Raw genomic sequence first — 22,077 nt, forward strand, 5'->3', positions numbered from 1 at the left:
GGTGGCGCGTCCCGAAGTTTTCTGTGTAGGAAGGGGGTGGGGCTCTTCGTGGAGTCCGGCCAGTCTGTCCGAATGGGGAAGGGTTGTGGGGGGGGCGTCCCATAGTGCCTGCACCTGGGACGGGTCTGTCCCCTGGGTTTGTGTTTTGGGAGTGTGTTTGGGAAAGAGGGAAGACGTTGGTGGCCGGCTGGCGTTCCGAGAGGGAGATGTGGTCTCCCTGTCCTGAGAGCTAGTGTGTCGTGTCTCTGGGAAAGGCACGCTCGGGGAGGAGGAAAGAAGAGCCCGTAGTTCCAGACTTCTCCCTGGCTCTGAAGGGTGACTAGACTTTCTGCTGCAGCAGGGACTGAGTAGTCTGGCTGGAAGGCGGTGTCCGCAGCTGTTTCAGGTGCATTTTTAGACTGGAGATGGAGCGTTGGAGATGGGCTTTGCTAATGTTCTAAGCACGTTCGTTGGCGATTTCAGTCGTAGCCTGTTGGAGGTGCTTGGGCAATTGGGGATGGAGGGAGACTAAACCTGCCAGGCTAATCTGTGACGCTGCCATTATGAATGCTTTCCGTGTGGTTTAAAACAAATGACCAAGGATGAGCATTTTGTTCAGTTTGAGCTTGAAAAGCAGAGGGCTCCTCTTAATTAGATTTTCTAGAGAGATTGAATTTTAAAGATGGACTAGCATTAAGAGGAGAAGGTTGAGGGCCGACAGGTGGCATGGTGGTTAAGACACTGGACCCACACATGGTTGACCATGGTTGGAGTCTCAAACCTTGTGGCTTGCATTCTCACTTTCCCTGTCTCTGGTCAAATTAATAATAACAATAATTAATAAAACCAAATAAATCTTTTTAAAAAGAGGAGAAATTTGGTAGAAGTTCGTGTGAACTTTACGGTGTATGTGTATTTTAAGGTCTTACACCTTTCCAAAGTTGACATTTGAAACAGTTTGATTGGTAGCACTGTTAGTGCATTTTTTCAGTGTAGAAAGTATGAACCTTGTTATTTCATGGTTGTATTTGTCCCTGAAACTTACCATGATTCCATGTTGACTAGACTTCAGAGTTGGTGAACAAATGGAATTAAAGTATCAGTTAATTTCCGTGCAACATTAAAAAAAAAAATCCAAGCATGTTTTTCACAGTACTCATTTTCCACAAACTATTTGAAGCCCCCTTTTATTTTGCAAATTGAGAGACTAGGTGGATTTTCTTGATGGCTAATTATAATAAAAATCTTTGTGTTAGTTTGTTACTTGGCATTTTTTTCTCATTTAATATACAAGTTGTAATTGACTGGGAATATTAAAAATGTTTATGCAACCAGCAGATAGCGTAGTGATTACATCACTGGATTCCCACATGGCTAACCATGGTTCAAGTCCTGGACCCGGTGACTTGAAACTCACACCTGGTGCATGAGTGAGTGCATGTCCAAGATCCAGGAGAAGGGATTGTGGCATGGCCATCCCTGGTGTGGGATGGTGATTTCTCATTGTCTCTGTCTTCTTCCACCCCCAGCACATGCACCCTAAGGCAAAAATCTCAAAAAAAAAAAAGTGTTGAGTGTTCTCACCTGAACAGCTGCCTTCTGGTTATCTCAAATTCAAATGGATTACAAGTGGGTGTTTTAAGGAAACAGGGAGTCAGTGTAGGAAATGCTGAGATGATATAAATCAATACAAATTGAAGGATTTTTTTTCTTTTTTTTCCTTCCTTTTTTCTTTCTTTCTTTCTTTCTTTTCTTTTTTTCTTTTTTTTTTTTTTGCTATAGGATGCATACACTCGCCAGAAAGACAGAAAGCAAGAAATCACCCCCCAAGGGGGGATGGCCATGCCTCATCCCTTCTCCTCCATTCCCCTCCCTGGATTCCGGGCACACATGCACACGCGCCCGGTGTGAGTTTTAAGCTACCAGGCCCAGGACTTGAACCGTGTTAACTATGTTGGAGTCCAGCGACATAACACTTATGCCATCTGCTGCTCCCTGAAGGAAAATTTTGAATTTAGGTGCCCAGGGTGGAGAGATAGGGTGAGGAACTGTTTCATTATAAGAATAAATGTCAGGGCTAGCAGGTGACATGGTGGCTAAGGTGCTAGACTCCTGCATGGTGGACCATGGTTTGAGTCTCAGACTCCATGTTTTGAAAATCATGCCAGGTGTGCGTGTGCATCGTGGCCATTCCCCCTGGGGGTCGATTTCTTACTTCTGTCTCTTTCTCTCTCCAGCAAGCGCAATGCCCTATGACAAAAAAAAAAAGATCTTAGGAAAAAAGTCAACAAAAAGAATAAAGATGGGTGCTGGCAGGTGGCGTGGTGGTTAAGGGCACTGGAGTCCACTGCAGTTTGAGTGCTGGACCTGACGGCTTGCTTTCTCATTTTTCCTTCCTCTCTCTCTCTCTCTCTCTCTCTCTCACTCACTCACTCTATTCCTCTGTGGTCAAAATTAAATTTAATAAAGTTAAAATAATTTTTTTAAAGAATTATTTTATTTAACTTTATTTATTATTATTATTATTTCCTAGTTTGATCAGAGAGAAAGAGAGGGAAAGTGAGAAAGCAAACCACCAGGTCCAAGATTCAAACTGCAGGGAACCAGCAGTTAGCGTAATGGCTATGTCGCTGGACTCCCACGTACTCGACCGCGATTCATTTCCCGGACCCAGTGGCCTAAAACTCACGCCGGCTGCGTGTGTGTGCGTGCCCAAGATCCCGAGAGGAGAATGGAGGAGAAGGGATTGTGGGTGACCATCCCCCCTGGGGGTGGTTTCTCGCTTTCTGTCTCTCTGTCTGGCGAGCGCACGCGCCCTATAGCGAAAATCTCTCCAAAAAAAAAGATTCAAACTGCAGTTGGCCATGTGGGAGTCCAATGCCTTTAACCCACTATACCACCTGCCAGCCCCAAGTAAAATAATTCTTTACAACAAAAGAATAAAGATATATTTTGAGATACTAAAATTATATTTTCACCATCCAGCACATCTGGCTTCTTTTATATTATTCTGTTGTTCACAGGTGGAAAAACAAACATGAATCTTAGAAAAGCATATACTGGGACCAGCAGATGGCTTAATGGTTACATTACATCGTTGGAGTCCCACATAGTTGACTGCAGCTTGAGTCCCGCACCTGGCAGCTTAAAACTCATGCCAGGGTCTGTGTACCTTCATGTCCAAAATCCCAAGAGGAGAATGGAGGAGAAAAGATTGCGGTGTGGCCATCCCCGGGTGAGGTGGGGGATGGTGGTGATTTCTTGCTGTCTCTCTCTGTCTCTTCAGCTAGTGTATGTACCCTATAGCAAAAATCTCTCTTAAAAAAAAAAAGGAAAGCTGGGCTGGCAGGTGGTGTGGTGGTTAAGTCACTGGACTCCCACATGGCTGTCTGCGGACCGAATCCCTGACATGGCGGTTTGTTTTCTCACTTTCTTGCTCTCTCTCTTTCACTCTGTCCCTCTCTGGTTAAATTAAAATAATAAATAAAGTCAAATAATTCTTTTTAAAAGGAAAGCATATACTATAAGAAGAAACATTTTTTGTATTGACTCTCAGCATTTCAGATCATAAAGTTTTTTTGACCATGTGGTTTTTTTTTGGTTAAGTTTTTGAAAGTACAGTCACTTATGCCAGAAAAATGCACAGACTTAACACATTTGCTCACCAGATATTTTATTTTGAAATTTTTATTTCTTAAAGAATTATTTTATTGAATTTTATTTATTTATTTATCTACTTATTTAATTTTGACCAGATAGAGACAGAGCAAGAGCGAGAGAAAGAGAGAGAGAAGAAGTGATAAAGCAAGCCACCTGACCCAGGACTTGAACAGCGGCTGGCCATGTGGGAGTCTAGCATCCTTAACCACCATGCCACCTGCCGGCCCCTATTCACCATATATTTGAAAAACACTATCTGCCAGGTATTATGTGTGGCAGTAGTAAAAAACATATTGTCACGCTAGGTGTGTGTGCATGTGTACACAAGATCCCAAGAGGAGAATGGAGGAGAAGGGATTGCTGCGTGGCCATCCCCCTGGGGGGATGATTTCTCACCTTCTGTCTCTCTTTTTCTGTCTTTCTGGTGAACTCATGTGCCCTATAAAAACCATATTATTGTTTTTTAGCTTACTTGTCTTATAAATGTTACCGTAATTGCAGTGTATAATGTTGATTAGCTTGGGGCAGCCTGATAGCACAGTGGTTAAGTACTGTACATAGAAAGCTGAATCCGGGGGACCAGCAGGTGGCCAGGTGGTTAAGGCGCTGGACACTACCACATTGTCCGACCACAGTTCGAGTTCCGGACCTGGTGGCTTACTTTCTCACTTTCTCTCTCTCTCTCGTTCTTTCTCTCTCTCTCTCTGGTCAAATTAAAATGAATGAATGAATACATGAAATTAAATAATTCTTTTAAAAAAAGAAAGAAAGCTGAATCCCACATGGCTGACCATGGTTCAGTGCCTATTCCAATTCCTGGTGGCTTGCTTTTTCACTTTCCCTCTGTCTCTCTTTGTCTCTCTTTGGTCAAATTAAAATAAATGAACGAAAAAATCAAAATCAGTAATTCTTTAAAACAAAACAAAACAAAAACATGCCAGACCTGTGTGTGTGCCCAGAATCCCGACTGTAAGGAGGAATGTAGGGAAGGGGGATGTGGCATGACCATGCCCTATTGCAGAGTGCTTACTCTTCTATCTCTGGTGAGTGTACATCCCCTCTAACAAAAACAAAACAAAACAAAATATATACAACATGTAAGTACAGATTAGGCGGGACCAGCAGTTAGCGTAATGGCTATGTCGCTGGACTCCCGTGTAGTTGACTGCGATTCGAGGCCCGGACCCGGCGGCTTAAACTCACGCCGGGCGCGTGTGCGTGCGTGCCCAAGATCCCGAGAGGAGAGTGGAGGAGAAGGGATTGGGGCATGGCCATCCCCCCTGGGGGGTGATTTCTCGCTTTCTATTTCTCTCCCCCTGGCAAGCGCCCGCGCCCTATAGCGAAAACCTCTCCAAAAAAAAAAAAAATATTACAGATTCAGCATAGGACAACATTTTTCTAAAAGACAACCAATGTGTAACAAATAGAAACCCGGCTCTTAGAGTACTCATAGGTCACCAGAAAGTATTTCATTGGAACTGTTATGAATTGCATAATTTAGGAAAGTTACGAGTCATATGAGCTTAGTCATGATGATATCTTGTTGAAGTTGCAGCTGGAGTGTGTAAGTCTCACTTTGATTTCAAAATTGTTTTCCCTTTGTGTTACTTTTATAAAAGAGGATATAGTGGGTGGAAGGGAAAAATACAGGTCCCAGATGAGAGATGAAAGTTTCCATCTGAAACGTATTTTGAAATTTACCTTGAGGTTATTGGCATGGGGATGTTCCTCCACATTGCAGTGCTCATTTCTTTATTGACAGCACCATTGTACTCAGTATTTGAGATCTGACTTCCTCTTTTGATGTTAATTTTGCCTAGACAGCATTTCTTTGAAATCTAAAAACTTAACCACCCTAACTGCTCCAAGAGAGATTTAGTTTAACTTAGCTGTATACTAGTCAAAGAGAGAAACTATTTTTAAAATGAAATTAAGAGATAAAAAGAGAGTCTGGGGTCCTGCGGGTGGTATAATGGTTATGTCATTGGAGTCCCATGTAGTCGACCGTGGTTCAAGTCCCAGACCCAGCGACCTGAAACTCATGCTGGGCAGGTGTGTGTGCGTGCCCAAAATCCTGAGGGGAGAATGGAGGAGAAAGGATAGTGGCCTGGCACTCACCCCTGAGGGGTGATTTCTTGCTTTCTGTCTCACTGTCTCTCCAGTGAGCATATACACCCTCTAGCAAAAATTTCTCTGAAAAAGAAAAAAGGAGTTTGTGATGAGAAACCTGGAGAAATCCTTTTGACTTTCATGGGATTTTCCAGAACATTAGGTGTAGGTATGCCCCAAGGCTAAGCCTGTTGATTTTTGGATCTTTTACCATTTTCTGTTTGAGAGATAGTAAATATATATAATTGGACATTTAATTTGAAGAAAGCCTGAAGAGGTTGGTAATTGGAAAAGGACAATAAGCCTCACTGAGGAAGAGGATAAAATGAAGGATTTGGCATATATCTCTTAATGTAGGCCTAAAATCAGCCAAAGAAATGGGTATTTCCCTCCCCTCACTTCCTTTTTTTTTTCTTCTTCCTTTTGACATGAATTGAACACTCTGACAGGTCTTACTCGCTGCTCTGGTTTCACTATCATTTGATTGTGTTCTACTAGCTACTGAATATGTATCTCTGCACTGGACCTGTTCTCAGAAGCTCTAGACACTCTGATCCTGCTGCCTATTTAATGTTTCCACCTCTGTTCAGAGTCACTTCAGATACAGCATGCCCAGTTTATTAATTGTCTATTCTTTTTTTCTTTTTCTTTTTGTAGAGGTTTTTGCCTTAGGGTGCATATGTAGGGGGGCGGGGGACAGAGTGAGAAGAAAAGTGATCACTCCCCTCGGGGGAAGGCCACGCTGCAGTCTTCTCCAATCTCCTGGAATCTCGGGCACCTGCGCACATACGCCCAGCCTGTTTCAAGCCACCGGGTCTGGAACTTGAACTGTGGTCGGCCATGTTGGAGTTCAGCAATATAACCACTATGCCATTTGCTGGCCCTGTAACTGTTAATTCTTACTTTAAGGTAGAAGAATGAATATAGGAAACAACGGTTAGTCTAAAACTAGGTAATGGTGCAAGGAATTGTGGAAGGATTCTCATTGCCTAACCTGAACACGTATCAGAACCTTGTGGACCAGTCCAGGTTTCTTCTGCGACTACCATGGACTTTGCTGGTCTCATTTGAGCTCAGAGCTTCTTGGTTGCTGCTTGTGCTGGAGAATCTGGGCCCATGTTAAGTTCCAGCCCCCAGTGCAGGGTTCTTGATAGGGAATCAATTGAGGCAGCCCAGATTCCATCTTCACTCATTGATGTAAATCCCTAAAATTAAGTTTTGAGTTCCTTACCTCTGCTGAGAGCCCTGCTTTCCTTTTCTCATTCCTAGTCCAAGGAAGCGCTTGGCTAGTTCTATGGCTTATTCATGGCCTGGCCATGCTGCTTCCCTGCCCTACAGTGTATTTTGGGGAATGCCAACGGGTAGGTCTCATGTGTCTTCTGCATAAGCACAGTAAGCACTTCGGCAGTGCTGGTGTTAACTTTCCCACTCTGACAGCAGAAGTAGGAGCGGTGACACTGGTGACGCTGGTAGTCATTTGGAAAACTTTGTACTTCATGCAGTGGAACAGTGGAGAATGAGCAGAGTACTCACTGCAGGGGTTCTGTGTCACACTTGCAACTTATTCTCTAGGAAAATGCTATTTGCTACCCCCAAAAAGAGATAAATGTAAAAATGAATGTTTCCAGAGCCTTCTCATACTTGATTAAAATTATTAAAATTGTCCTCAAATATATCGGGAAAATTATACACTAATTATACATGTATGTATATGTGTTTGTATACACAGAAAGTTAAATCTATCCTTATTTATTTATTTAAAATAATTATTTTATTTATTTATTTTCATTAGACCAGAGAGGGACAGAGAGAGAGGGGAAGTAAGAAAGCAAGCAACCAGGTCTGGGACCCAAATCACGGTGGGCCATGTGGGAGTCTAGCACCCTTAACCACCATGCCATCTGCCAGCTCCTATCCTTTATTTTTTCAGTTTTGCTATGGGGCATGTGCGCTCTCCAGAAAGAGATAGGGAAAGTGAGAAATCATTCCCTGAAGAGGGATGGCCATGCTGCAGTCCCTTGTTCAGTCTCCTCAAGACTTTTGGGCATACACCTGCCTGAGGCAGTTTTCAAGTTCCCAGGTCTGGGACTTGAACCATGCCATAGAACATGTGGGATGCAGTGCCTTAATCTCCATACCACCTGCTGACCCATAAATATGTGCTTTTAAAATGTTTAAAAATTAGGCCCAGCCTTTGTGGTGTAGCTGGTGCCCTTCGGTGTTGGAGGCCCTATGGTGCAAGTCACAGGCACCCAGGGTTCTGAGGATGGGGGGAAAGGATAGGTGGTGATGGGGCCCTATTGAGGGTGTGTGTGCTGGAAAAAAAGCTTAAAATTAGTTTTAGCTTTAAAATGTTAACCTGGACTTGATGAAAGAAATATGGATATTCTTTGGCCTCGTTGTACCAAAGTCAGTGGTCATGAAAGCTTATTTGAGGGACAAAACAACCAGTTTTATTTATTTATTTTTTTTAAGAGAGATTTTTGCTATAGGGCACATGCACTCACCGGAAAGACAGAGAGCAAGAGATCACCCCCCAAGGGATTGCTAGCTGCTATCCCTTCTCCATTCTCCTCCTGGAATTTTAAGCATGCATGCAGACGTGCTCAGTGTGAGTTTTAAGCTGCTGGGTCTGGGAGTTGAACTGTGGTTGATTACATGGGAGTCCAGCAATGTAATCATTATTCTATCTGCTGGCCCCAATAATTCAGTTTAAGAGAATGGTTGAGTGGATGGTTTATCAGATCTTTTAAGCAACTCTGCATCTACATCCAGAAGACTACCTTGTTGCAGGCCTGAAGGTTCAGCTTTTCTTTTCTTTCTTTCTTTTTTTTTTTTTAGTTTTGTTATAAGGCATATGTGCTCATTGAGGAGAGAGAGAGGAATATGGGGGGGGGAAAGAGAATGAGAAAGCAATCCTAGAAGGGATGGTCATATCACAATTCTGTCTCCATTTTTCCTCTCGGGATTTTGGAAGTACAGGCACACATGCCTGGCATGTTTTTCAATCTGCCATGTCTAGGACTCAGCTGCACAGTTAGCCATGTGGAATCCAGCGGCCTTAACCACCATGCCACCAGCTGGCCTAAGTCCGGCTTTTTATTCTTTCCTAACATTTGGAAGGAACAAAGTATTATTTGTTTACCACTGATGTGATGTTGAAAATTATAGCATAGCATAGGTTCTTTCTGCCTGCTTAAAATTAGCATATGGCGGGGCCAGCAGATGGTGTAGTGGTTATGTCACTGCACTCTCACATGGCTGACCGCAGTTTGAATCCTGGAACCAGTGGCTTCAGCTCACGGCTGGGTGCGTGTGTGTGTGTGCCCAAGATCCCAGGAGGAGAATGGAGGACAAGGGATTGACCTTCTTGACCTGACCTCTGTCTGCCATTCCAGCCTGACACCCCATCACCTCTCTGTGCTGCTATGCACACGAGTCTCACCAGTTGCTTGACTTCTTTGAGTATTATGTTCTGTTTCTTGTTTCTTTCCCTGTCTTGGCCGGTGCATAGTCCTTGGGCTGGTTTTTTGTTTTATTTTATTTTATTTAATAAAGGTTTCTGCCATACGGCACGTGTACTCGCTGGAGAGGAGAGATGTGAGAGAGTAAGTGAGAAATCACCCCCCGGGGGAGATGGCCATGCCTCAGTCCCTTCTCCTCCACTCTCCTGAGATTTTGAGCATGCATGCACATGTGCCTGTTGTGTTTTTCAAGCTACTGGGTTGTGACCTTTTTTTTTTTTTTTTGAGAGAGAGATTTTGATATAGGACATGTACAGTCACCAGAGAGACAGAGACAGAGAGACAGGAAGCGAGAAATCACCCCCCGGGGGAATGGCCGTCACAATTTCTTCTCCTCCATTCTTCTCTCAGGATTTTGGACATGCATGCACACGTGCCCTGTGTGAATTTAAGCTTCTGGGTCTGGAACTCACATTATGGTCAACTGTGTGGGAATCCAGTGACATAACCGTTACGCCATCTCTTGGTACCTTAGCATGACCTTTAAGCTACCAGGTCTGGGACTCAAACCATGGTTGGTTATGTGGGAGTGTAGTACCATAACCACCACGCCACATGCTGGCCCCAGTGCCTGGGCTCTTAACTGCAATACTGCTCCCTTGGGAAAGCATCCTTGAGTCTCCAGGCAGGGGTCATGCCTCTCCTATGTCCTTCCATAACTTCTTGCAACTACCTTTCTTGCAGCACTTTTTTTTTTTTTTTTTTTTTGCTATAGGCCTTGTGTGCTTGCCAGAGAGGGACAGAGACAGAGCCAGAGAGAGAGAGGGATAGTGAGAAATCATATGTCCCCCACTCCTAGAAGGGATGGCTATGGTGCAATCACTGCTTCTCCATTCTCTTAGGATTTTGCGCATGGATGCACATGCACCCCATGTGATTTTTCAAGCCACTGGATTCAAACTGCTCAGCTGGCCATGTGAGATCCAGCTGCCTTAACATCCACAATACTTGCTGACCCTCTGCACACACTTTATAAGGAACTTTTTTTCCTAAAGAATTTAATTTGGGGACTGGCAGGTGGCATGGTGGTTAAGGGTGCTGGACTCCCATATGGCCAACTGTGTTTTGAGTCCCGGACCTGGTGGCTTGCTTTCTCACTTTCTCTCTCTCTCTCTCTCTCTTTCTCTCTCTGTCCCTCTTTGGACTGATTAAAATAAACAAATAAAAGTAAATAATTTTTTTAAAAAGTGTTTTTGCTTTCTTATAAAAAAAAAGAATTATGTAATTTTATTTAATTTTTTAAAAAATTTGACCAGAGAGAGGAAAGTGAGAAAGGAAGCCACCTGGTCCAGGACTCAAACCATGGTTGGCCATGTGGGAGTCCAGTGCCTTAACCATCACACCACCTGCTGGACCCCTATAAGTAACTCTTTTTAATTGCCAGAGGGCATACATGTTTGCCAAGGAGAGGGAGAGAAGAAGCATTCCTATCTCCCCCACAATGGGACATGAGCACACCACAATCTTTTCTCCTCCATTTCTCCATCCTGTTGGGATTTGGAACATGTATACACATGCACCTGTCGTGTTCTTCAAGCTCCCAGAGCCAGGATTTGAATTACAGTCAGCCCTGTGGCATCTAGCTCCCTTAAGCACTAGGCTATGGGGCTAACCCAACATTATAAATAATTTCTTGTGTCATGGTCTTTCCCTCCGTGTCATAATACCAGAAAATTATTTCTTTTCTCTTTCATATTCTTTTTTTTTTTAATAATTATTTTTTTATTTAGCTTTATTTATTTGTTTATTTTTTGTTTCAATTTGACCAGAGAGGGACAGAGTGAGAGGGAGAGAGAGAAAGAGAGGGAAAGTGAGAAAGCAAGCCGCCAGGTCTGGGACTCGAGCTGCAGTTGGCCATGTGGGAATACAGCAGCGCCCCTAACCACTACACCACCTGCTGGCCCCTTTCTGTCATATTCTTAGTGCCTGAAGGTAGGTTCTCAATAAATATTGTTGAATGATGTGTTGGATCTTGGGCACTTGACCACACCTGGCATGTTTCAGGATGACCCGGCCAAATATTTGAACTATAGTTGCTATGTGGGATCTGACTTTTCTTGAGCAGCGTGTTACCACTGTCATGGAGTTGATCCTGTGTCTGTTATTTTCTAATTTGTGTTTGTAGGTGGCGGAAATGAATTTTCTTGTTTGGGGTAGTTGTTGGAGCAACTCATAGAAAGTAAAGAAGATGCTCTTATTCTAGATAGTGATGGGCAGCCATTGTGGAGGTTTTTTTTTTTTTTCCTTAGGTTTTTGCCATAGTGTGACTATAGTCGCCTGAGAGAAACAGAGAAAGGGAAAGTGAAAAATCACCCCCTGTGGGGGATGGCCATGCCACAATCCCTTCTTCATTCTACTCCTGGGATTTTGGGCAGGCACACATACATGCCCAGCATGATTTTTCAAGCTGCCGAGTCTGGGACTTGAACCATGGTTAGCCATGTGGGAGTCCAGTGCCTTAACTACCATGCCACCTCCTGGGTCCCCTTTGTGAAGTTTTTAAAAAAGAGATTATTGGTACCAACAGATGGTGTAATGGTTACACTGCTGGACTCCCACATGGTCGACTGCTGTTGGAACCTGGAAAATTCAAGCTGGCCACATGTGCATGCATGCCAAGAGGAGAAGCTATTTCGGCGTGTACATCCCCCTGGGGAGGGGTGATTTCTTGCTTTGCGTCTCTGTCTCTTCAGTTAACACGTGCCCTATAGCAAAAATCTCTTTAAAAAAAAAAAAAGAAATTATGATCAGACACAGCTAAGAAAAATAATTTTTGTAGCACTGTATAATATTAACTGTAATAAACTCTATTGTAAAAAGCCAGGTGGTTTATACGAAACTTACCAAGAGATTTGGATAAGAATAAGCATAAGCTCTTAGGAGGTGGGGTTATATAAACTCTATTGAAAAGACTATAGAAAATTGAGATTACTGCGTGTTAGGATTTTGCAGTGAAATATAGTAAGATATTGAATATCTGAGAGCTTACTTACTAGTGAAAGACAACAGAAAGAACAGTTAAGTAGTTCCAGTTTTGCTCTAAAAGGAGAGCTGTTTTTGCTGTAAGTTTGTGATGACTTTGGAACATCCATTTTGAGATATCCTGTTATTAAAGAGAGTATGTTACAAAGAAAATGTATTAGTTAACTATTTTAAAGTTCTCGGGCCACAAGTAGCATGGTGGTTAAGGCTCTGGACTTCCACATGGCTGACTGCGGTTCAAGTCCTGGACCTGGCAGCTTCCTTTCTCACTTTCCCTCTCTCTTGCTCTCTGGTCAAATAAAAATAATAATAATAATAATAATAATAATACATAAAATAAAACAGTTCTTTTAAAAAAAGATTTACTGAAAAGTGTTTTTAAAATTCTTTAGGAACTAAACTGAAAAAGTGCTTTTTATAGAGAATATACCCTCAATAGCCAATGATGTTACTATCTGGCACTTAGTTATTTTTTTCCTAGACTTATTTTTATACATAGTTAAGATCATGCAATATGAATACCTTTGTTTACTTAACCATTATAGCTAAGTGTTTTCCCATGTTCTTAAAAATCTGTTGTAAGTAACTTTTTAAGTGGTAGTAGATTTTTTTCCCCTTGTCATTTGGAAGTACAGTAACTTATTCATTCAGCTGTTTTCCAGTTACTAAATTTACCTTGTTTCTAGTTTTTGTTCTAACAAATCATGTGAAGAAGGCCAGATCATGGTGTAGCAGTAACACAATACTCTTGAGGCTGATGGGAAGGCGCGGAGACTTTGTGAGAATGTCAGACATGGGAACCAGCAGTTAGTGTAATGGCTGCCACTGGACTCCCACATAGTCAACCGCGGTTCGCGTCCCGGACCTGGTGGCTTAAAACTCAAGCCATGCACGTGTGTGTGCGTGCCCAAGATCCCGAGAGGAGAATGGAGGAGAAGGGATTGCAGCGTGGCCATCCCCCCTGGGGGGTGATTTCTCGCTTTCTGTCTGTCTTTCTTTCTCTGTCTGGCAAGTGCACGTGCCCTATAGCAAAAAAACCTCTAAAAAAAAGAATGTCAGACATGCCTCATGACATGGGACCAGCCAATGTGGGGGAGGGTCACAGTGTGAAGACCCTGTTGGGGTGTCACCCCCTTCTCATGGAAGAAAGAAGGAAACTTGAAACTTAATACAAGGCTGAATAGTGAGCATCTTTGTGCCTAAAGGTTTTTTTGCCCCCCACTTTGAGCTATTTTCTTACTTTAAACGAAATGTTTTTGAAACTTGAATATGTACTAGAATCACTTGGAAGGCTTGTTAAAAACATTTCCTGGACCCTATCCAGAAGATACCTGATTAAGTAAATCTGACAAGAAACCTGAAATTTTGCATTTCTAGTAAAGGTGATGCTAATGCTGCTGGTATGGGGACATCATGTTGAGGACTACTGGTCTATGACAATGAAATGACAGTATTGGGACCAGCAGGTGGCATGATGGTTAAGAGCGCTGGACTCCCACATGGCAGATCGCAGTTTGAGTCCTGAACCCGATAGCTTGCTGTAGAGTGCATGTGCTCACCAGAAAAACAGAGAGACAGAAAGAGAGAAATCACCCCCCAGGTGGGGATGGCCACGCTGCAATCCCTTCTCCATTCTCCTCTCATGATCTTGGGCATGCACACACCCCTGGCAAGAGTTTAAGCCCCCAGGCCTGGGACTGCAACTGCAGTCGACTACATGGGAGTCCAGCGACATAGCCATTATGCTAACTGCTGGTCCCAACCCCCCAATCTCTCTCTCTCACACTCTGTTCCTCTCTGGTCAAATTAAAATAAATAAATAAAAATTTAAACAATTCTTTAAAAAAAAAAAAAAGAAATGGCAATATCGAGGTTAAGTTTCTAAGTCAGTAGGAGTGATTATGATCTTGAATAAAATTAAGTACTAGTTTGTATTAGGGAAGTTGAAATGTTAGCCAAAGGATTGTTTTGACATCTCAGTATTGAGAATCTATATGGTTTGTGAGCACAAGAGTCCTGGTATGTGCAAAGTTTTGCATTGAGTATTGCAAAGTAAGATACTGTGGTGAAAAAGATTGTTCCCTTTTGGCCAATTCCTGATGTAACTAGAAGGTCCCTGAAGAAAGGTGTTAACAAAAGGTTTGTAATTCCAAGGGAAAAGTCACATTTAGTTGACATGTCGAAAAGTTGGAGACTAAAATATAGAATGTTCCAGAATTTTTTCTTAATTTTTTAGAATTATTTATGTAATTTTTACTTATTCTTCTTCTTCAGTTTGACCAGAGACAGACAGAGAGGAAGAGTGAGAAAGCAGAACATCAGGTTCCCACAGGTACCCGTGTGGGAATCTAGCACCTTAACCACTATGCCACCTGCTGGTCCAAGTGAGTTTTTAAGGAGTTTAAAAAGTATGATGTCAATAAAGTTTGGGTATTTCAGCAGGCAGACCCAAGTTCAAAATTTGGTTCTGCACTACTTTACTTTTGTTATATTAGAAAAATTACTGAGTCTTTCCTCATCTGAAAAATGAGGACAATACTCCTGAAATGTTTGTGGAGATAAGGTAATAAAACACCAAGCATGCCCCTTGTAGGGAACACACACCAATTATTGAATGAATAGTAAGCTTTTCTTCTTTTTCTACCATTAGCTTACTATACGGCACATGCACACCAGAGAGAGAGAGAAGCAAAGTGCGAAATCACCCTTCCCTCAGGGAGATGGCCATGCCACAATCCCCCTTCTCCCTTCTCCTCTTGGGATTTTGGACATTATCCTTTTGGGATTTGGGGCATGCTTGCACAGGTGCCCAGCGTGTTTTTCTTTTCTTTTCTTTTTCTTTTTTTTTTTTTTTTTTGAGAGATTTTCACTGTAGGGCGCGTGCGCTCACCAGACAGACAGAGAGAGACATAGAGACAGAAAGTGAGAAATCACCCCCCAGGGGGGATGGTCACGCCGCAATCCCTTCTCCTCCATTCTCCTCTCGGGATCTTGGGCACGCACGCACACGCGCCTGGCGTGAGTTTTAAGCCACCGGGTCCGGGACACGAACCACGGTCGACTACGTGGGAGTCCAGCAACATAGCCATTACGCTAACTGCTGGTTCCCCCCAGCGTGTTTTTCAAGCTGCGGAGTCTGGGACTCCATTTGGGCAGTCAGCTATGTGGGAATCCAGCTGCTTTAACCTCCACGCCACCAGTTGTCCTGGATGGTAAGGTTTTTGAAGGTTTTCCATTGGTGCTGCTAAGCACTGTCATTAGCAAGGCCAGATCATCAACAAACAGCTATTGGCGTATCAGTGACTGATGACTCCCAAAACAGCTTTCTCCTGGATTAAATTTTAAAAAATTATTTAATGTTATTCATTTATTTTAATTTGACCGGAGAGCGAGCTAGTGAGAGAGAGAGAGAGAAAACAAGCCACCAGGTCTGGGACTTGAAACATGGTTAGCCATGTAGTAGTCCATTGCATCAATCAACCTGCCATCTGCTGGCCCCTCCTGGATTAAATTTAGAAGAAAAAATTAACTGAAAATGGGTGGTACCTAGCCAATATGAAAATTGCTGCCAATTTATTTGATCTTATCTTGAGTTTGAACTGTGAGTGAGCTTGGATTGCATTTATTTTCATCAAGGAGCTTTCTTGCTTTCTTCAGGTTTGGCCACTCTGTAGAAACTAGGCTTTCTCATTCCCTGTTATGTTTTGCTTTAGCATTCACAGCACTGAGAGAGAGAGAAGCAAAGTTTTCTTACATATTGTCTCTTCCCACTAAACAAGTGTTCCCTTAGGCAGGGCTTCATTCTTTTAGTGCTGTATTTCAGCACTTAGATCAGTGCCTGACTCTGCATAGCAGAGAATGAATGATTGATGAATGAGCCAACCGAGGATATATTGGGGAAGGTGAAATAGAAGAGTATTGAGTTGATTTCTTTTCTTTTTTATTTTGTTTGCCACTTTTGCCAGAGAGAAGCAGAGAGAGGGAAAGTGAGAAATCACCCCCACGGGTAATGGCCATGCTGCAGTCCTTTTTCTTTCCTTCTCCTTCTGGAATTTTGGGCACATACGCACACACGCCTGACGTGTTTTTCAAGTTGCTGGGTCTGGGACTCTATCCGCCTTCCACCATGTGGGAGTCTAGTGCCTTAACCTCTATACTACCTGGTGGCCCCAATTTCTTTCTTTTAAAGCTGGTTTTGTGAGCATTTTATCATTAGTAGTAAGAAACTTGTACTTTAAGCTCCTGCTGCCATGAGGATATTCTCAAGTCCATTGGAATGATTTTGAAAATACTATTGCTTCTGCTGAGAGCACTTGCTGAAGGAAAAAGAAAGCATCAGCTCAATTTTTTTTCTTTTTAGTTTTTGCTGTAGGGTGCTTGTGCTTGCCAGAGTGACAGAGGTAAGAGAGAAGGGGGGAAGTGAGAAGTCTCCCCCTCAGGGGAATGGGCATGCTGAAATCCTGTCTCTTCCATTCTTATGTCAGGATTTGGGGCACATACTCAGCCAGCCTTGTTTTCATGCTGCTGGGTCTAGGGCTGAAACTGCCGTGTCGGCCATGTGGGATCCACTTTCCTTAGCCACCATACCACTGGCTGGCCCTCACATCTTTTTATATAACTTTTTTTTTCCCCCAGTTCTCCACAGGATATGTGTGCTCGCTGGTGAGTACAAATAAGCACCCTCATGGGGCATGGTCATGCCACAATCCTTTTTCCTTCATCTCTCCCTCCTTTCAAGATTGTGGGCATGTATTCACAGGTAGCTGGTGTGTTCAGTTCTCAAGCTGAGTCTGGGACTCATACTGCAGTCAGCCATATGGAATTGAGCTGCCTTAACCACCAGGACATGGGCTGGCTCTACTTTTAGATACTTTCTAAAGAAACTCAAGTCACCCAAACTGTCTTCCTAAAAATCCTGATTTTGAAGGAGGCAACAGAGCATCTGTTGATGAAAAGTGATTTACAGGTACAGCAGATACTTCATTGCATCTACTTTTGTTCTGTGCCACGTGAAAACTCATTTGCACTTTTTCTGTCTGCGGGGGCAGCTCATCTTTGCTTTTCCTGGGCTCCAGTTCCCTTGGGGTAAAATAATTCATATTGATTTTTTTTTTTCAAAGAGAGACTTTTGGGGGCCAGTAGGTGGTGTGGTGGCTAAGATGCTGGATACTCTCACATGACTGACTGGTTCAAGTCACGGACCTGGTGGCTTTCTTTCTTTCTTTTTCTCTCTCTGACCAAATTAAAATATAAATGAAGCAATAAATAAGATTAAATAATTCTTAAAAAATAAAGATTTTTGCTATAGGGGCATCTGCGCTCGCTGGAGAGACAGACAGAAAATGAGAAATCATCCCCTAGGGGGGATGGCCATGCCACAGTCTGTTCTCCATTCTCCTCTTGGGATTTTAGGCAAGCACGCACATGTGCCTGGCATGAATTTTAAGCTGTTGGGTCCAGGACTCAAACTGTGGTATACTACGTGAGTGTCCAGCAACATAACCATCATGGCATCTGCTGGTCCTAGTTCATGTTGAGAATTTTTTTTTTTTTTTTTTTTTTAATTTTTTTTTTTGGTAGTTTATTCATCTTCTATTCTGGTGGTTCAATGTTGAGTTTTAAAAAGTTATTCATGGGGACCAGCAGGTGGCATGATGGTTAAGGCGCTGGACACTCCCACTTGGCTGACCACGGTTCAAGTCCCAGACCTGGTAGCTTGCTTTCTCACTTTTTCTCTCCCTTTCTCTGTGTCTCTCTGGTCAAATTAAAATAAATGAATGAATAAATTTAAAAAAGTTATTCATTTCTGGGACCAGCAGGTGGCGTGGTGGTTAAGGTGCTCAGCATTCCCACATGGCCAACCACAGTTTGAGTCCTGGACCTGGTGGTGGCTTACTTTCTCTTTCTCTCTCTCTCATTCACTCTCTCTCTCTTTGTCTCTCTGGCCAAAATAAAATAAATGAATGAATAAACAAAATTAAATAAATTTAAAAATTTATTCATTTCTCTCTTCCATGAACTAGAGAGACAGGAAGAGAGGTGAACAGACGCAGAGCAAAACAGCATCCCCAACAGGAGCTTCACCCTACAGTTCCTAGCTTTGGCCAGCTTTGGGTCATGGGCACATGCTATGTGGATCAGTCTGGCAGAATGCTGCCTTACCACTTCAGCATCATCTGGTTTTGGTTTGTTCTGGCCATTAATACAGATGTTGCTTTTATTACATGACCTAAGGAATGATGTAGCCCAGTTTGTCAGGAGAAAGATCAGTGTGGTTGGCCTCCTTGCTATAGGGCACGTGCACTTGCCAGAAAGACAGAGATGGAGAGACAGAAAGTGAGAAATAATCTCAAGGAGGGATAGCAACGCCACAATCCCTTCTCCTCCATTCTCCTCTGGGGATCTCGGGCACGCATGCACATGTGCCCAGTGTGAGTTTAAGCCACTAGGTCCAGGATTTGAACCGCGAATGAATACATGGGAGTCTAGTGACATAGCCATTATGCTGACTGCTGGTCCCAGCCTTCTTGATCTTAGAAATTCGTTTTTTTTGAATTATGTGATAGACCAGATTTTATTTTTATCTCAATAATATTTAAATTGGGGAAGAAATTCAGTTTCAAATGTTATTGACAGGCTTCAAACATTTGTGATGGAGAGGTCAACATCATACAGAAATCTTCCTAGTAAAGTTTTAGATGACCAGTAACTTCATCAATTAGGTCTGTTGGCCCAATTCCTAGGACAGTTCAGAGCCTGGTTCAATCTGAGTACATCCAGTATCTTGAATTAAACTCATGGTCAGTCCACGCATTTTCACATAGGTCAATAATTCAATCAAGGTTTCTTCATCAGGAGCTTTGACCACCACTTTGGGCTGACCACAGTATTCCCAGTCTTTGAGCATTTCAGGATTTCTTCTTTGAATTTGCTCGTAGGCAGAAACAGCAGCATGGGAGCACTGGGCAGCCACTTTTCCTTTTCCCATTTTTAAGCCATTTTGAACTACAAGAATCATTTTATATTCCCCACTCTCTTCCAAGATGCTTGCTTCAGTTCCGGTCTCTGTGTTTATTTCGCTTGCAGAGCTTTTGGGGAGCATCCCAAAGTATACCCGAAGGCCCCAACCCAGGTACATGCCACAAGCAACTCCGGCAGCCAGGCTGAGTCACATATGCCATAATCAAGGATTCGGAGAATATCTGCTCACACTGGCCCTTCCAGTTCTTCTCTTTAGGGTAGCAAACTTACTTCTCTCGCTCTACCTACTTCTTCCCTTTTTAGTTTTTTTAAATTTTATTTTAATTTATTGCTATTACTTTTTTTATTTGATTGGAAAGAGACAAGGACAATGAGAAAGCAAGCCACCGCGAAGTCCAGGACTTGAACCACAGTTGGCCATTTGGGAATCCAGTGCCTCAACTACCATGCCACTTATGGGCCCCGATCTTTTTTTTTCTTCCTTCAAAGAATTATTTATTTTTTCATTCATTTATTTTAATTTGACCAGAGAGAGACGCACAAAGACAGAGGGAAAAAGTGAGAAAGCAAGCCACCAGATCCAGGGCTCAAACCGTGGTCAGCCATGTGGGAATGTCCAGTGCCTTAACCACCACGCCACCTGCTGGTCCCCTTAGAAATTCTTTTTTTGAGGAGAGGTTTTCGCTATAGGGCACGTGCGCTCGCCAGACAGACAGAGACAGACATAGAGACAGGAAGCGAGAAATCACCCTCCAGGAGGATGGTCACGCCGCAATCCCTTCTCCTCTTCCATTCTCCTCTCGGGATCTTGGGCACGCATGCACACGCGCCCGGCATGAGTTTTAAGCCACCGGGTCCGGGATGCGAACTGCGGTTGACTACATGGGAGTCCAGCGACATAGCCATTACGCTAACTGCTGGTTCCCTCCCTTAGAAATTCTTAACATACAAACTAGAAGTGCCTTCTCTAAGTCTTAACTCACTGTGTGGTATGATACTCACTGAGATATTCGCGTTTCGATGCCCTAATTGTCTCCTGTCTTCCTACAGTTGATTTGTTTGACCTGGCATGCAGAAAGATTCACACGTTGCCGTTGCTTGCTGAATCCTTCCATCTGTTATGTCTCTGCCCCTCCCTTCTTCCCCATGCCATTTATTTCCTGAAAAAATTGGGTCATTTGTTTGCAGGAGTTCTGACATTCTAGGTGTGGCTGGTCGCTTCCTCCAGTTGTTATTTAACTTGGCAACATCTAGTCTCTAATTCTAAAAACTGGAGGTTACATGTCATTGGATTCAGGTTTAGTTTTTTCAGTAAGAGTACTTCATGGGTTGCGCTGGACACTTCATAGTGTGTTATGTCATTAAGGGTTTATTTTATGGCCTTCTCATTTTAGTGATATTACAGCTGATGAGTAGGTGTAGGTGCTGATAAACCTTTTTACCTCTATTTCAGAGAAGCTTGATTCTTTGCTCTCAGACTACGATATACTCTCTTTATCCAGTATCCAGCAGCACTCAGTAAGAAAAAGGGATCTACAGGCCTCAACACATTTAGAGAGACTGCTTACTTTTTCCGCCTTGAAAAGGTAATTTGAATTATTTATAGAATAATGGGGAAATTGGGGAAGAGGGTGGTTCAGCAAAAAAACAGAAAGTAGGTTATTTGCTCAGATCTTAGGAAATTATATTTTAAAGATTTGTAATTGATATGATTACAGTCTGCCGTATAAGGACTTCTAGAGTATAATGCTGTTCTCATATTTATACTGAAAATGTTTTTAAAAAATAACTGTTCCAAAGGTATTGATGATGGTAATAATATGTTTATGAAATTCAAACAAAGAATCTTGGTCAAATGCTTATAATACCATACATTTCTGGTGCTACTTAACTCACTTGTGTATACCATACATTTCTGGTGCTACTTAACTCACTTGTGTACTAAATGTTTTTATTTTCCATGTGAAAACACTGCGATTTAGCTATAAATATCTTGTTCAGGTCCTTGTAGCCTGGTGAGCTGGGTTTAAAATTTAGTGTTCTATCTACACGGAATTCCTCTTACTCCATAGTATAAACTGATTGATGTGGTCCATTGGGCAGTAATTTTAATCACTCACATTCTGCACATTTAAATTTGATAAGTGCAGGCCCGTTTCTGCAGTCTTTTTGGGGAGCTTTAACCAATATCAAGAAAAATAAACAGTAGGAGACTGTAAATGAGCTGAATTATTTATTCATAGATAGGCCTTCTCCACTACATTAAAAAAAAGGTATTATTAGTATCCAGCTTATAAAGCAAATTACAGAGGGTGTTAAAAGTTTTCATCTCTTTTTTTTTTTTTTTTGAGAGGTTTTTTCCCTATAGGGCGCGTGCACTCGCCAGACAGACAGACAGAGACATAGAGACAGAAAGCGAGAAATCACCCCCCAGGGGGGATGGTCATTCCACAATCCCTTCTCCATTCGCCGCGCAGGATCTTGGGCACGCACGCAGACGCGCCCAGCGTGAGTTTTAAGCCACCAAGTCCGGGACACGAACTGAGGTCGACCCTGTGGGAGTCCAGCGACATAGCCATTACGCTAACTGCTCGTTCCCAGTTCTCATCTCTTCTTAACTCTGTTGTGCTTTCCAGACCCAGAGAGGATGTCTGTATAAACTTCCTAAAGATTTTAGTGTGGATTGGTAGGTGTTGTAGTGGTTAAGACACTGGATTCCCATATGACTGGCCCATAATTCAAGTCCTAGACTGGGCAACTTTCTTTCTCATTTTCCCTTTCTCTCTCTCTCTCATCAAAATAATAATAATAATGATAATGATAATAAATTCTTTAAAAAATT

The 22,077-nt window shown here is 42.7% G+C and overlaps 1 protein-coding gene across 3 annotated transcripts in view; it reads left to right on the top strand.

The window, feature by feature from the left end:
- Nucleotides 1-22,077, top strand: part of ADAM17 (ADAM metallopeptidase domain 17) — a 72,761-nt gene that overhangs the window by 2,456 nt on the left and 48,228 nt on the right. For all 3 annotated transcript variants that reach the window (XM_006140832.3, XM_006140831.3, XM_014589748.2), the window contains exon 2: nt 20,689-20,821. In XM_006140832.3, the coding sequence (XP_006140894.1) occupies nt 20,689-20,821 (133 nt within the window). The remainder of the gene's footprint in view (nt 1-20,688; nt 20,822-22,077) is intronic.

This window comes from Tupaia chinensis, unplaced genomic scaffold, assembly GCF_000334495.1.
Source record: "Tupaia chinensis unplaced genomic scaffold, TupChi_1.0 Scaffold000045_1, whole genome shotgun sequence".
NCBI lineage: Eukaryota > Metazoa > Chordata > Mammalia > Scandentia > Tupaiidae > Tupaia > Tupaia belangeri.